The following is a 15,166-nucleotide window of genomic DNA, read 5'->3' as shown; positions in this document are numbered from 1 at the left end:
AGAACTCCACACAAGTATCCCCTGAACATTTGCCACATTTCTTCTTGATGAAGATGTTCTTTTCCCTGAGAACATCTGTTCCCAATTTAAGCATCCAATTTCCTGACTGATAGCCTCATAATTCCCCTTACTCCAATTAAACGCTTTTCCAACTTGTCTGTTCCTATCTCTCTCCAATGCTATTGTAAAGGAGATAGAATTCTGATCACTGTCTCCAAAATGCTCTCCCACTGTGAGATCTGACACCTGACCAGGTTCATTTCCCAATACCAAATCAAGTACTGTCTCGCCTCTTGTAGGCTTATCTTCATGTTCTGTCAAGAAACCTTCCTGAACAAACCCAACAAACTCCACCCCATCTAAACCCCTTGCTCTAGGGAGATGCCAATCGATATTTGGGAAATTAAAATCTCCCATCACGACAACTCTGTTATTATTACACCTTTCCAGGATCTGTTTCCCTATCTGCTCCTCAATATCCCTGTTACTATTGGGCAGCCTATAAAAAACACCTAGTAAAGTTATTGACCCCTTCCTGTTCCTAACCTCCACCCACAGAGACTCTGTAGACAATCCCTCCATGACGTCCACCTTTCCTGCAGCCGTGACACTATCTCTGATCAACACTGCCACACCCCTACCTCTTTTGCCTCCCTCCTTGCCTTTTCTGAAGTGTCTAAAACCCAGCACTTGAAGTAACCATTCCTGTCCCTGAGCCATCCAAGTCTCTGTAATGGCTACCACATTATATCTCCAAGTACTGATCCATGCTCTGAGCTCATCCACTTTGTTCACAACGCTCCTTGCATTAAAATAGATGCGCATCTAACCGTCCATCTGAGCGCGTCCTTTCTCTATCACCTGCCTATCCTCCCTCACATGCTGTTTCCAAGCTTTCTCTACGTGTGAGCCAACCACCTCTTCCCCAGTCTTTTCAGTTCGGTTCCCACCCCCGAACAATTCTAGTTTAAACTCTCCCCTGTAGCCTTATCAAACCTCCCCGCCAGGGTATTGGTCCCCCGGGATTCAAGTGCAACCCGTCCTTTTTGTATAGGTCACACCTGCCCCAAAAGAGGTCCCAATGATCCAGAAATCTGAATCCCTGCCCCCTGCTCCAATCCCTCAGCCACACATTTATCCTTCACCTCATTCTATTCCTATACTCACTGTCGCGTGGCACAGGCAGTAATCCCGGAATTACTACCTTCGCGGTCCTCCTTCTCAACTTCCTTCCTTAACTCCCTGGAATCTTTTTTTCAGGACTTCTTCCCTTTTCCTACCTATGTCATTGGTACCAATGCTCTGGCCAGTCGGAGCAGGCTTCCTTTCCGAGTGCCTCTGCACCCTTAACACAGCTTTCAGGGGCTCCTGAAACAAAGTAGCTCCCCCAAACCACTTCCAAAACTTTTGGAGGATGCTGTAGACGGATTGCATAATTCCAGGGGGGTCGATCTGCTGCTCAGCGGCTAGTTGGGGTTTATGTTCTCTGTACCGACAGTCAGATAAGGACTCCCGAATTTCATTTCAATAAGCGCGTTTCAATTCAATTCTTGCACAGTAACAGTCCAAGGTGTGGGCACGTGGCCAAGTGGTTAAGGCATTGGACTACCGACCTGAAGTTTGTGAGTTTGAGCCCCAGCCAAGGCAGCGTGTTGTGTCCTTGAGCAAGGCACTTAACCACACAGTGCACTGCTCTGCGACGACACTGGTGCCAAGCTGTATCGACCCTTGCCCTTCCCTTGGACAACATCAGTGTTGCGGAGAGGGGCGACTTGCAACATGGGCAACTGCTTGTCTTCCATACAACCTTGCCCAGGCCTGTGCCCTGGAGAGTGAAGACTTCCCAGGCGCAGATCCATGGTCTCGCAAGACTAACGGATGCCTTAACAGTCCAAGACTCACTGCCGGGATGAGCTCCTCTGCCATCTTGGCATTAGAAGCATCCTCCTAGTCCCCGTCACTTCATCCCAAATCATCCTCACTGTCCCGTTCCCACTTGCTACCTCCACACCTGAAACATCCTCATCCTCACTTTCCCAAAGTCCACCACCGAAAATATCCTCATCCTGACTATCCCATTTCCACACCCTCACCCCACTGCCGGAAACATCCTCATCCTGACTGTCCTGCACCCACATGCACACCCCACTACTGGAGTCAGCATAGTCGAGCAGCCTCACCGTGGACCTGGTACCAAGCTCATGAGCAGTCCTAGGGGCAGACACACTATCCCTGGATCGTCAGTAGTACCCACGGCCTGTTCCGGGGGAGGGGAAGGCTGGCCACCTACTTGCCACTACTGATCTCTACCATGCCTTATCCCATTAGCCTCCTTGGTCTGAAAGAAGGGCTTGACCCTCCTTGGCTTGCCTACCTCCACACCTGGGTGGCCTTGATCACCCATCCTCGAGTAATACATGCAGCACTCTCGATCTCCTCACCTATCACGACCCAGGCACTCCGCTCCTTCGGGGAGGACGGTGATGCAGTTCTCCGGATCCCATCAGACCCCGGGGACCGATGACCTCCAGAAGGGCAATTTGCTTCTGTGGACTCTACAGTCCAAGAGATAAACCCCATGGACTACCCCCTTGCCACAAGCAAGTGCTGTTCACCAGCATCAGTCCCCTTCCCAGTGGACGTGTGGTCCAAGCACACTACTCCATGCGATGACAAATCAGCCCCTTGTGCAAGCCCCTGTTTGGTAGGGGTACCCATCAAACTAGAGGTTGCAAGCTCAGGTGAGTCAGCCACAGCAGAGAGTGAGTCCCTTTCCACCGATATCCCCTGAGTACTGGGACCATCCTTTGCTCCAGGGAGACGTGCCCCCTAGCATCCAGCCTTTTTCATGGGTAAATCTTCCCCCTTAGTCAGTTCCCTATCTTCAGATTCAGGGGCACGTACTGCCTTTTCCTTCTGCCAATGTGGGGGGGTGGGGGAGACTGTGACCTCCATTTTGGAGGAGGTTTCGGTCCTCAGCACCAAATCCTTCCTCATGGCTTCTCCAGACCCTTGCTGAGCCACAGAGATATCTGCACCTTCCTGTCTAGATCTCTGGAAAATCCCTGGCTCCTTCTCCTGTGGCAGAGAGGCCTGGAAATGTTTGTTCTTCCCCTTTTCCTTTTCCTGTCCTTTACCTCAACCCACCCCTACTTGCTATTCGTGGCGTGTTTGTCCCTGCCACCCTCTGCTGCAGGATCAGGAAGGACCACGGATGCAGGCGGTAAAGGGTAATGGGGAAAGGCCTTGAGGTGACCCCCTTTGCTGCCATGATGGAGTTACTGGCCTTCTTACGAAACTCCTCGCAGGCGTGGCACCGCGGCTGGCCCGTTGCTTAGCAGATCTCGTAATGCTCCTTTCCATGCCTTCTGTGAAAGTTCTCCCCGCATCCCCTGGCCGTTGCTGCTCCGTAAATACCTCAGGGTGGAGGGTAAGCATTTGTCTCAGATGACCTCTCTGGCTTGAGGAGTATATGGGTGACCAGCAACTTCACCTCTCCCTGAGAACGCAGCTGAGGAAGGAGGTCCACTTCATGGGAGGTGAAACTGCACTTTATAGAGAGGGTCACTTTCTGTATGGGGTCTGTCACTGTCTCTACCGGCACGAAGACCCCTTCCACTTTTAAATGCCCCCCCCCCACCCCATCATGCCAGAGACACCTCTCTAACAGACCGTAGGTAGAAATGGGACTTTTAGTTCATTTTACCAATCTCCACCCACAGATACACCCGTAGTGACTAGCTTCTTCTCAAAAAAAAAAAGCGCTTTTTTTAAGAATTATCAGTCTTGAAAGGAGGTGGCTCTACAGGATTCTTCCCACCACAAGCTATGGCTCCTGTGTATGAACTAGGTCCCACCATTTTGGAGCTGCAGCCCACCATGTTAAAGCCCCACAGTCTGAAATCAAAACGTCACTGAATTAACACAGTCACAGTACTTAGCAGACTTTCAAAGAGCAGTTCTGAGAAGAGAGAAAGGATAGGAGTCTCCTCCAGACAGGCAGGACAGTCTGTGCGATGAAACTTCAGACAGGCAGGACAGTCTGTGCGATTAAACTTCAGCGCTGACCCTGCCATTGTGCAGCTGGGCCACTCCAAAATTCCTCTGTCCAGGTGAAAGTGCCCTTCACGCAGTCATCCCGGGCTGAGTACTCCAGGTGGGGGAGGGTTTACCGATGTTAACAGTGGGAGAAATCCATCCCAGCTTCCAGTAAAAGTTGCAGGACCGAACTGTGGGAAGCTGCCAGGCACCGTTCATTCCGCAGCCTGAACACGGACTCAACAAACTCGGGAAAACAGCTTTTCTTCGAGAAGAAAACTGCTGCAGTCCACTTCCAAAGATGAATCACCTCTCTCCTACCCCTTCATCATTGTTCTTCAGGGTTTATTCCCAAAATAAATTGACTTTTTTCTGAAAGCTCACACACAGTACAAACCCCCACTACCCACAGTGTGACCCTACCTCAGTACCAACCCGCCCCAGAATGTGAGTCTACCTCAGTATCACCCCCTCCCACATTGTGACCATACCTCAGTCGCACCCCTCTCTCAGTGTGAGCCTCCACGTTTTTTATAACAAATTTACAAAATATTTATTCTCTCACAGTACACATTTAATAATCGGGAATTCACAAAACTGTCAGTGACATCAGATTAAATTACGATTACCATTATTGATAAAATATTTAATTCTCTGATGAGTCCACTGTGCCTAGGAATCCCCCACTGTACCCAGAGTGACCGCATGCTCCCTTTCCATGAACGCCTGGGAATGGGCATAACTGTGGAAGAGGGGCAGAGAGCTCAGCTGCCTTCCACCTGACCCTGTGAATGGCCATCTTGACCAGGCCCTTGAGCAAGCCCACCAGTCGATCCCCTGAGCAACCCAGACTGTCAGACTGAGCGGAGAAAAGGAGCTGCTTCTCCCCCACCCTGCCACCAACCCTCATTCGTCCTGGGACACGCTAGGAAGCTTGCGGTGTTTCCAAACTTGGTAGCTTGGTGTTGACACAGTTGCCTGGGAGACGCTGCTTGTGTTGACCTGCGGAACCCGATATGTGGTCCCTGCTGGAGTCCCTCCTACCGCAGTAACCCTGTCCTTCCCACCCTTACTAAACTACCTCTCACGCTCCACAAAGACCCCCACTCTCTCTTTCTCCCACCTCCCCACTTCCTCTCCCAGCTGACCAACTATTGCACCCACCCCCCAACTCATCCTATCCTCCATCCCTCCCATCTCAGCTCATTTCCTCCACATCCTTCTCCTCACCATCAACCTCCCCTCTCTGCCCCTGCCCGCAGCTGCCTGTCAGTGGGGTAAGAGGTGTGCAGGATGGGAGATGGGGTTACTGGGAGGCTGTGGAGGAACAAGCTGCCATGTGGAGGGGCAGCACGGCAGTAGGGATGTACTGTGGCTCTTGGTGGGTCAGTCCTCCCCAGCTGTAGGCGCAGGCACCTCTGTCTGCGTTACACAGCGTGGGAATGCAGTGGTGATGGTGGAGGGGCAGGCTTCTAGGACTGGTGGTGGGGGAGAGAGAGAAGGAGAGGGAGACATAGAGGGATGTAGGGTGACAGAGGGGGAGGGAGAGCAAGATACTGAAGAGAGTGAGGGTGGGGGGTGGGCGGAACAGAGGGAAGGAAGGATTCAGTGGGTACCCAGTACTCAGTGAATTTCATTACACCAGTAGCATTTGAAGATTGTCCTGCGGTTGGTCAGGGAGTGTGCCTGCCTCAGGCACAGGTTGGGTGAAAGCACTGAGACTGAGCTGAGGTGCCGATTGGCTATAATCTTATTGAATGGGGTATCAGACTAGAGAGACAGAATAGCCTGTCCTGCCTGCTGCTCTGAGACTGGGTACAGTCAGGGAGCATGTTCCCATAACCTGTCGGGGTCCTGTTCCCTGTCGCCACGGTGGTTCAGGGCTGTCTTGTAAGCCCAATCCTTGTCAAGCTGACTGTACGTTCCTTCCCTTTCAGAAAACAACAACCACCTCAAAGTTTTCCTGCCCCACAAACTCATCGACAGTTTACCCAAGTGTGCAGCCCTGCCCAAGGAGAGACAACGGTGGAACACCAATGAGGCAAGTATCAGAACAGGGTGGTGTCCAGAAAGGTGGCAGTCCCACTAGACACTCCCCCCCCCCCGCCATCACCCCCATCCCTCGCCTCCCCGTCCCCCACCTCCTTTAACCCTCCACATTTCTACACCCACTCACATCACCCTTCCCCAACACCCCACCTCCCCTGTCCTCTCCCCCGTCCTCTCCCCCAGTCCTCTCTCTCCCACCACTCCCTCCCCCCCCCCCACACAGGTCCCTCCTCTCTGCTGTCTCACTGGGGTCAGTCTGTTAATGATCCGTCTCACCCAGGTCCCTCCTCTCTGCTCTCTCTACAGCTGCACCAACCTGTACACCTTCTGCTGCCACCCTGTGTCACTTCACTTGGCCTATGTCTAGTCTGCTTTAATCCGAGATGCCTTGCACTGGGACCTCACTGGGACAGGCTATGTCTGTCTGGTGCTGCTTGGCATGGCAGCCTTGTTGTTCTCCCCCAGTACAGTTTGACTCTGTCACAGCTCTGGGCCTAGTCACGGCTGGAGCTGTCAATGTATGTCAGGCTCCCAGCCTCAGCCCTTTCAGTGCTGTGACCACCTATCCAATGCCTATTTACTGCCGCGGTCCACGGGGTCACTGCTAACTGAATGGATGGAGGTTTTAAATAAACTTGTATTTTAATCTGAATTGGATCAATGTCTCTTGGAGCAAAGGAAACAAAAGAACGTTGAAGTTTAATGTACCTACCTACAGAAACCGGAGCTCCAACCTGGAGCCTCCTTTTCAAACAAAGACTCCCTGTCTGTCACAGATACACAATTAAATCTTGTTGAAATAATTCTCCAGTGCTTTGTAAATCAGGAGGTTTTCCCAAGTTCTGTGCTCCAGTGAGGACCCGGCAGCCAAATTCATGCTTTCACCCCGCTGCGTGATGAATGTTCACGTCCTATTCCCAACATGTGAACTGAAGCTATTAGTACAGAGTACATCGAAACTGAAGGCTTCGGGGACTGCGTGTGAATGATCTTGATATTGGTTTAATACATTTAACGAGATACAATTAAAAGCTTTCTTATATACTGTTCATACAGATCAAATTATTACACAGTACATTGAGGTAAAACAGTAATAGAACACAGAATAAAATGTTTCAGTTACTGAGAAAGTGTAGTGCAGGCAGACAATAAGGTGCAAGGCCGTGACAACTGGATGAGGTCAAGAGTTCATCTTATCATCCAGGGGACAGTTTAATAGTCTAATAACAGCAGAGCAGAAACTTTCCTTGATGGGAGAGGGAAGAAGAGAGAATGTCCAGGGCGGTTGGGATGTTTGGTTATGCTGGTTGCTTGGCTGAGGTAGTGGGACGTTTAAGACAGAGTCTGTGTAGGGGACGCTGGTTCCGGAAAAGTGCAAGATCATAACAAGGTAGATTGTGAGGCCATCTACTGTACACGATGTCTGTTCCAAACAGCAGGATGGAAGCTGTCCTTGTGCCTGGTGGTATGTGCTTTCAAGCTTTTGTATCTTCTGTCCAATGGGAGAGGGAAGAATAGATAATGATGGAGATGGAGTTAGCAAGATTTGAGAACTGCCCTTGGAGGCACAGGAGACTACAGATGCTGGAATTAGAACATAGAAGAGTACAACACAGGAAAAGGACCTTCGGCCCATAATGTTGTTCCGGATCAGCTTAAAAGCAAATCAAAAACACTAGAAGCTAATCCCTCCTACCTACAAAATGTCCATTTCTCTCCATCTTTCTCACATTCAGGTGCCTATCTAAATGTCTCTTAAAAGCCTCTAACGTATTTGCCTCTACTACCACACCAGGCAGCACAATCCAAGCATCCACCACTCTCTTAGTAAAGAATCTTACCCCTCCCTCACATTCCCTTTGAACCTACCCCCTCTCACCTTCAGTGCATGCCCTCTGGTAGTAGACATTTTCACTCTGGGTAACAGATACCCTGTCTACTCAATCTATGCCTCTCATAATCTTAAAAACCCCTCAGCCTCTGTTGCTCCAGAGTTTGTTCGGCCTCTCATGATAGCACGTCCCCTTTAATCCAGGCAACATCCTGGTAAATCTCTTCTTCACCCTCTCCAAAGCCTGGACGTCCTTCCTGTAGTAGAGTGACCAGAACTGTATGGAGCAATGCACAATCTGCTGGAGGAACTCAGCAGGTCAAGCAACATCTTTGGGGCTTGGGAGGGTTTTTCAATGTTTCAAGTTGTTCCAAAAGGTCGAACTTTCTTTCTTCCTCTACAGACCCAGCAGATGGCTTGTTGCTCAAGGGTCAGCCAGGGACTACACACTGTTGCTACTTCCATCGTTGTTTGTTACATCACGTGGAAGAGTTTTAAATGGGGCACAAGTTTAGAACAAAACTTTGGCCAGTGAAACAGTGGCAGGGGTTGGAAGTGGTGAGTGAGGAGGAGGTGTAGGTGGGTGGGTTGGGAGGTTGATGAGATCTATCCCTGAGCTATCCAGGCTCCCCCAGTTTGGACTGGGCTGTCCCATAGTGGAACGGCCTGCTCCCTCCCCCGCCCCAATGCGGACTGATCTCTCCCCCAACTCAGACTGGGTCCCACCTCCCCCGGCGGAGCGGAGCCCCCATGGAGTGGACCAAGTTGGTTGGACCCCCATCTTCCCCAACTGGAGTGGCTGTGTACCAGCTGTATTGTGCTTTGTGAGTTGCTGCCGTTGTATGCTTGCGGGGAGGTGGGCTAGCTCTGGCCCTGATGGGGCAGCTCCCTCTCTCTGGGAATCGACCGTGTATGTCAAGCTGATCACTGGGCTGTGCTTTGTGCTTTGTGCTTTCAGGAGATTGTGTCGTACCTGACCAGCTTCGAGAAGCATGAGGAGTGGTTGTCAGGCTCTCCCCGCACCAGGTGAGCACGTGCAGTATGGCTGGGAGAGGATCTGCTGGGAGGTACTTTCTCCACCACACACACAGGGATTGTGTTTGAGTCTGATAACTGGCCTGAGGCTGTTCCCCTCAATAATAAGTGTACAACTATTTGGGGTTGGAAAAGTCACAGCAACTGGGTCTCTAGCACTAAGTCTGGCCCTGTGACTCAGAACGGAAGGGGGGAGACTTCCCATCCATTCTGTCTCTGCTTCTTATCATCTTGTACACCTCTGTCAAGTCTCCTCTCATCCTCCTTTGCTCCAAAGAGAAAAGCCCTAGCTCACTCAACCTAATTGAGGCAGCATCTTGGTAAGTATTTTCTGCACCCTCTCTAAGGCTTCCACATCCTTCCTATAATGAGGTGACTAGAACTGTATTCCAGTGTAGTCTAACCAGAGTTTCATTGAGCTGCGCATTACCTCTGATGCCAAGAGCTGAGTTATGGAAATTTGGGTAGTTGGATATTGATAGACACAAGAGGTACTGCAGATGCTGGAAATCTAGAGCAATGCAGAAAATGTGCTGCTCAGGCAGCATCTGTGGATGGGAATAAACTGTTGATGTTTTGGACAGAGACCCTACATTGTGAGTTGGATATTAAGTCTGGAAGTTTGCCATGTGCAGCAAGAGTTGTACAGCACAGAAACAGGCCCTTCAGCCCATCACATCTCTGCCAACCTTTCAGCCTGTCTACGCTGATCCTATTTGCCCAGCTGTTCTTCAAGCGCACTCAGTTTCAGTGTAGCACAGGGGTGATGGCCTGAAGGGCCTGTTGTTCTGTACTGCCCTCCCCATGTAGGAAGATGCAGGCAGGTGGATCGAGGTGGGATGGAGGATTCACAGCTCAGGCAGCCAGAGGTCGGGATGGGAACTCCACAGCAAAGTCCAAAGTTTGTCCTGGCACCTGCACTCCACTGTCCCGTCCTGATCTGTCTCTGACCTCCCCATCATCGCAGTGGAGTCCCAACACAAGCTCGAGGAACCACTCCTCATTTTACGTCTAATCACGTTGTTATCCGGAGGTCTCAAGCAAATGCACCCATCACAATAGCACACACAAAATGTTGGAGGAACTGAACAGGTCAGGCAACATCTGTGGAGATATATCTGATGAAGGGTCTCAGCTTGAAACTTTTCTGTTTATTCCTCTTCATAGATGCTACCTGAGTTCCTCCAGCATTCTGTGTGTGTTGCTCTGGGTCTCCAGCATCTGCAGAATCACTTGTGTTTATGGTGGGCCACCCATCTCAATAACTCAGAACTCAACCCATTTCTGCAGTGTTATCCACCTGTCCTTCTCCTCTCCAAAGGCAGCTATGACCTGCTATTTGCAACATGAAGCACCATTGACCCTCTGCAACCTACCCATTACTGACCCACCTGTTCAGAGTGAGATCAACGGCCAAGAAGGTGGTTCTGCAGCGTTTTGTGGCAAGCTAGGGACATGATAAGGCACAGGAGTTACAGTTTGCAGCATAACTTCTCCCTGCCATATCTCCCCAGGAGGGAGCCACAGATCTGCTTTAGGTGGGAGACATGCCTGTCCATACCTGTAGGTGAAGCCATGTCGTTAATGGATTGTTACCTTGCTCCTGCACAGGCCACTGAACGGCTCGATCATCCTCTACAACAGGAAGAAGGTGAAGTATCGGAAAGATGGGTACTGCTGGAAGAAGAGGAAAGACGGCAAAACAACGAGAGAGGATCACATGAAGCTGAAGGTGCAGGGGATGGAGGTGCGTGCAGATGTCAGTGCTGGAGTCTGGCAGATGGTGGTGCACTGAATCCAGAAGTTGGAGACGTGGAGATTGGTGCAGGGGTCCAGGGGTTGGGGGTGTGTGGAGATGACAGGGGTCCAGGGATTGGGTGTGTGTGGAGATAAGTGCAGGGCTCCAGGGGTTGGAGACGTGTGGAGATACGTGCAGGGCTCCAGGGGTTGGATACGTGTGGAGATCAGTGCTGGGGTCCAGGGGATGGAAGTGTGTGGAGATGACAGAGTGGTCCAGGGGTTGGGGGTGTGTGGAGATGACAGAGGGGTCCAGGGGTTGGGGGTGTGTGGAGATCGGTGCTGGGATCCAGGGGTTGGATATGTGTGGAGGTCAGTGCTGGGCTCCAGGGGTTGGGGTGTGTGGAGATCAGTGCTGGGGTCCAGGGGTTGGGGGTGTGTGGAGATCGGTGCTGGGGTCCAGGGGTTGGGGGCGTGTGGAGATCAGTGCTGGGTTCCAGGGGTTGGGGGTGTGTGGAGATGACAGGGGTCCAGGAGTTGGTGATGTATGGAGATCAGTGCTGGGGTCTAGGGATTGGGGGTGTGTGGAGATGATGGGGGTCCAGGGGTTGGGGATGTGTGGAGATCGGTGTTGGGGTCCAGGGGTTGGAGACGTGTGGAGATAAGTGCAGGGCTTCAGGGGTTGGATACGTGTGGAGATCAGTGCTGGGGTCCAGGGGATGGAGGTGTGTGGAGATGACAGAGGGGTCCAGGAGTTGGGGGTGTGTGGAGATGACAGAGGGGTCCAGGGGTTGGGGGTGTGTGGAGATGACAAATGGGTCCAGGGGTTGGAGGTATGTGGAGATCAGTACTGGGGTCCAGGGGTGGGGGGTGTGTGGAGATCAGTGCAGAGCTCCAGGGGTTGTGGGTGTGTGGAGATGACAGGAGTCCAGCGGTTGGGGGTGTGTGGAGATCAGTGCTGGGGTCCAGGGGTTGGAGATGGGTGGAGATAAGTGCAGGGCTCCAGGGGTTGGATACGTGTGGAGATCAGTGCTGGGCTCCAGGGGTTGGGGGTGTGTAGATTTCAGTGCTGGGGTCTACGGGTTGGGGGCGTGTGGAGATGACAGAGGGGTCCAGAGGTTGGGGGTGTGTGGAGATCGGTGCTGGGGTCCAGGGGTTGGGGATGTGTGGAGGTCAGTGCTGGGCTGCAGGGGTTGGGGGTGTGTGGAGTTGACAGGGGTCCAGGGGTTCGGGGTGTGTGGAGATCGGTGCTGGGGTCTAGGGGTTGGGGGTGTGTGGAGATGACAGAGGGGTCCAGAGGTTGGGGGTGTGTGGAGATCGGTGCTGGGGTCCAGGGGTTGGGGATGTGTGGAGGTCAGTGCTGGGCTGCAGGGGTTGGGGGTGTGTGGAGTTGACAGGGGTCCAGGGGTTGGGGGTGTGTGGAGATCGGTGCTGGGGTCTAGGGGTTGGGGGTGTGTGGAGATGACAGAGGGGTCCAGGGGATGGAGGTGTGTGGAGATGACAGAGGGGTCCAGGGGATGGAGGTGTGTGGAGATAAATGCTGGGGTCCAGGGGATGGAGGTGTGTGGAGATGACATAGGGGTCCAGGGGTTGGAGACGTGTGGAGATTGGTGCAGTGGTCCAGGGATTGGGGTGTGTGGAGATCAGTGCTGCGCTCCAGAGGTTGGGGGTATGTGGAGATCAGTGCTGGGCTCCAGGGGTTGGGAGTGTGTGGAGATCAGTGCAGGGCTCCAGGGGTTGGGGGTGTGTGGAGATCGGTGCTGGGGTCCAGAGGTTGGAGATGTGTGGAGATAAGTGCAGGGTTCCAGGGGTTGGATACATATGGAGTTCTGTGGTGGGGCCCAGGGGATGGAGGTGTGTGGAGATGACAGAGGTGTCCAGGGGATGGAGGTGTGTGCAGATGACAGAGAGGTCCGGGGGTTGGGGGTGTGTGGAGATGACAGAGGGGTCCAGGGGATGGAGGTGTGTGGAGATGACAGAGGGGTCCAGGGGATGGAGGTGTGTGGAGATAAATGCTGGGGTCCAGGGGATGGAGGTGTGTGGAGATGACATAGGGGTCCAGGGGTTGGAGACGTGTGGAGATTGGTGCAGGGGTCCAGGGATTGGGGTGTGTGGAGATCAGTGCTGCGCTCCAGAGGTTAGGGGTATGTGGAGATCAGTGCTGGGCTCCAGGGGTTGGGAGTGTGTGGAGATCAGTGCAGGGCTCCAGGGGTTGGGGGTGTGTGGAGATCGGTGCTGGGGTCCAGAGGTTGGAGATGTGTGGAGATAAGTGCAGGGTTCCAGGGGTTGGATACATGTGGAGTTCTGTGGTGGGGCCCAGGGGATGGAGGTGTGTGGAGATGACAGAGGTGTCCAGGGAATGGAGGTGTGTGCAGATGACAGAGGGGTCCGGGGGTTGGGGGTGTGTGGAGATGACAGAGGGGTTCAGGGTTTGGGGGTGTGTGGTGATGACAGGGGTCTAGGGATTGGGGATGTGTGGAGATCAGTGCAGGGCTCCAGGGTTGGATACGTGTGGAGATCAGTGCTGGGCTCCAGGGGTTGGGGGTGTGTAGATTTCAGTGCTGAGTTCTAGGGGTTGGGGGTGTGTGGAGATGACAGAGGGGTCCAGGGGTTGGAGGTGTGTGGAGATGACAGAGGGATCCAGGAGTTGGGGGTTTGTGGAGAATGGTGCTGGGCGTCCAGGGGTTGGAGACGTGTGGAGATAAGTGCTGGGCTCCAGACGTTGGATAAGTGTGGATATCAGTGCTGGGGTCCAGGGGATGGGGGTGTGTGGAGATGACAGAGGGGTCCAGGGGATGGAGGTGTGTGGAGATGACATAGAGGTTCAGGGGTTGGGGGTCTGTGGAGATGACAGAGGGGTTCAGGGGTTGGGGGTGTGTGGAGATCAGTGCAGGGCTCCAGGGGTTGGGGGTGTGTGGAGATGCCAGGGGTCCAGGGGTTGGGGGCGTGTGGAGATGACAGAGGGGTCCAGAGGTTGGGGGTGTGTGGAGATCGGTGCTGGGATCCAGGGGTTAGATATGTGTGGAGGTCAGTGCTGGGCTCCAGGGGTTGGGTTGTGTGGAGATCAGTGCTGCGCTCCAGAGGTTGGGGGTATGTGGAGATCAGTGCTGGGCTCCAGGGGTTAGGGGTGTGTGGAGATCGGTGCTGGGGTCGAGAGGTTGGAGATGTGTGGAGATAAGTGCAGGGTTCCAGGGGTTGGATACATGTGGAGTTCTGTGGTGGGGCCCAGGGGATGGAGGTGTGTGGAGATGACAGAGGGGTCCAGGGGATGGAGGTGTGTGCAGATGACAGAGGGGTCCGAGGGTTGGGGGTGTGTGGAGATGACAGAGGGGTCCAGGGGATGGAGGTGTGTGGAGATGACAGAGGGGTCCAGGGGATGGAGGTGTGTGGAGATAAATGCTGGGGTCTAGGGGATGGAGGTGTGTGGAGGTGACATAGGGGTCCAGGGGTTGGAGACGTGTGGAGATTGGTGCAGGGGTCCAGGGATTGGGGTGTGTGGAGATCAGTGCTGCGCTCCAGAGGTTGGGGGTATGTGGAGATCAGCGCTGGGCTCCAGGGGTTGGGAGTGTGTGGAGATCAGTGCAGGGCTCCAGGGGTTGGGGGTGTGTGGAGATCGGTGCTGGGGTCCAGAGGTTGGAGATGTGTGGAGATAAGTGCAGGGTTCCAGGGGTTGGATACATGTGGGGTTCTGTGGTGGGGCCCAGGGGATGGAGGTGTGTGGAGATGACAGAGGGGTCCAGGGGATGGAGGTGTGTGTAGATGACAGAGGGGTCCGGGGGTTGGGGGTGTGTGGAGATGTCAGAGGGGTTCAGGGTTTGGGGGTGTGTGGTGATGACAGGGGTCTAGGGATTGGGGATGTGTGGAGATCAGTGCAGGGCTCCAGGGTTTGGAGACGTGTGGAGATAAGTGCAGGGCTCCAGGGGTTGGATACGTGTGGAGATCAGTGCTGGGCTCCAGGGGTTGGGGGTGTGTAGATTTCAGTGCTGAGTTCTAGGGGTTGGGGGTGTGTGGAGATGACAGAGGGGTCCAGGGGTTGGAGGTGTGTGGAGATGACAGAGGGATCCAGGAGTTGGGGGATTGTGGAGAATGGTGCTGGGCGTCCAGGGGTTGGAGACGTGTGGAGATAAGTGCTGGGCTCCAGACGTTGGATAAGTGTGGATATCAGTGCTGGGGTCCAGGGGATGGAGGTGTGTGGAGATGACAGAGGGGTCCAGGGGATGGAGGTGTGTGGAGATAAATGCTGGGGTCTAGGGGATGGAGGTGTGTGGAGATGACATAGGGGTCCAGGGGTTGGAGACGTGTGGAGATTGGTGCAGGGGTCCAGGGATTGGGGTGTGTGGAGATCAGTGCTGCGCTCCAGAGGTTGGGGGTATGTGGAGATCAGCGCTGGGCTCCAGGGGTTGGGAGTGTGTGGAGATCAGTGCAGGGCTCCAGGGGTTGGGGGTGTGTGGAGATCGGTGCTGGGGTCCAGAGGTT

The 15,166-nt window shown here is 53.6% G+C and overlaps 1 protein-coding gene across 5 annotated transcripts in view; it reads left to right on the top strand.

Annotated features, from left to right (window-relative positions):
- Positions 1–15,166, top strand: part of LOC140197915 (calmodulin-binding transcription activator 2-like) — a 216,123-nt gene that overhangs the window by 104,255 nt on the left and 96,702 nt on the right. For all 5 annotated transcript variants that reach the window (XM_072258518.1, XM_072258515.1, XM_072258516.1 and 2 more), the window contains 3 exons: positions 5,976–6,079; positions 8,877–8,944; positions 10,565–10,700. In XM_072258518.1, coding sequence (XP_072114619.1) covers positions 5,976–6,079; positions 8,877–8,944; positions 10,565–10,700 — 308 coding nt within the window. The remainder of the gene's footprint in view (positions 1–5,975; positions 6,080–8,876; positions 8,945–10,564; positions 10,701–15,166) is intronic.

The sequence above is a fragment of the Mobula birostris genome, chromosome 5 (genome assembly GCF_030028105.1).
Source record: "Mobula birostris isolate sMobBir1 chromosome 5, sMobBir1.hap1, whole genome shotgun sequence".
Lineage (NCBI taxonomy): Eukaryota > Metazoa > Chordata > Chondrichthyes > Myliobatiformes > Myliobatidae > Mobula > Mobula birostris.
This window is presented reverse-complemented; position numbering and strand designations above follow the sequence as displayed.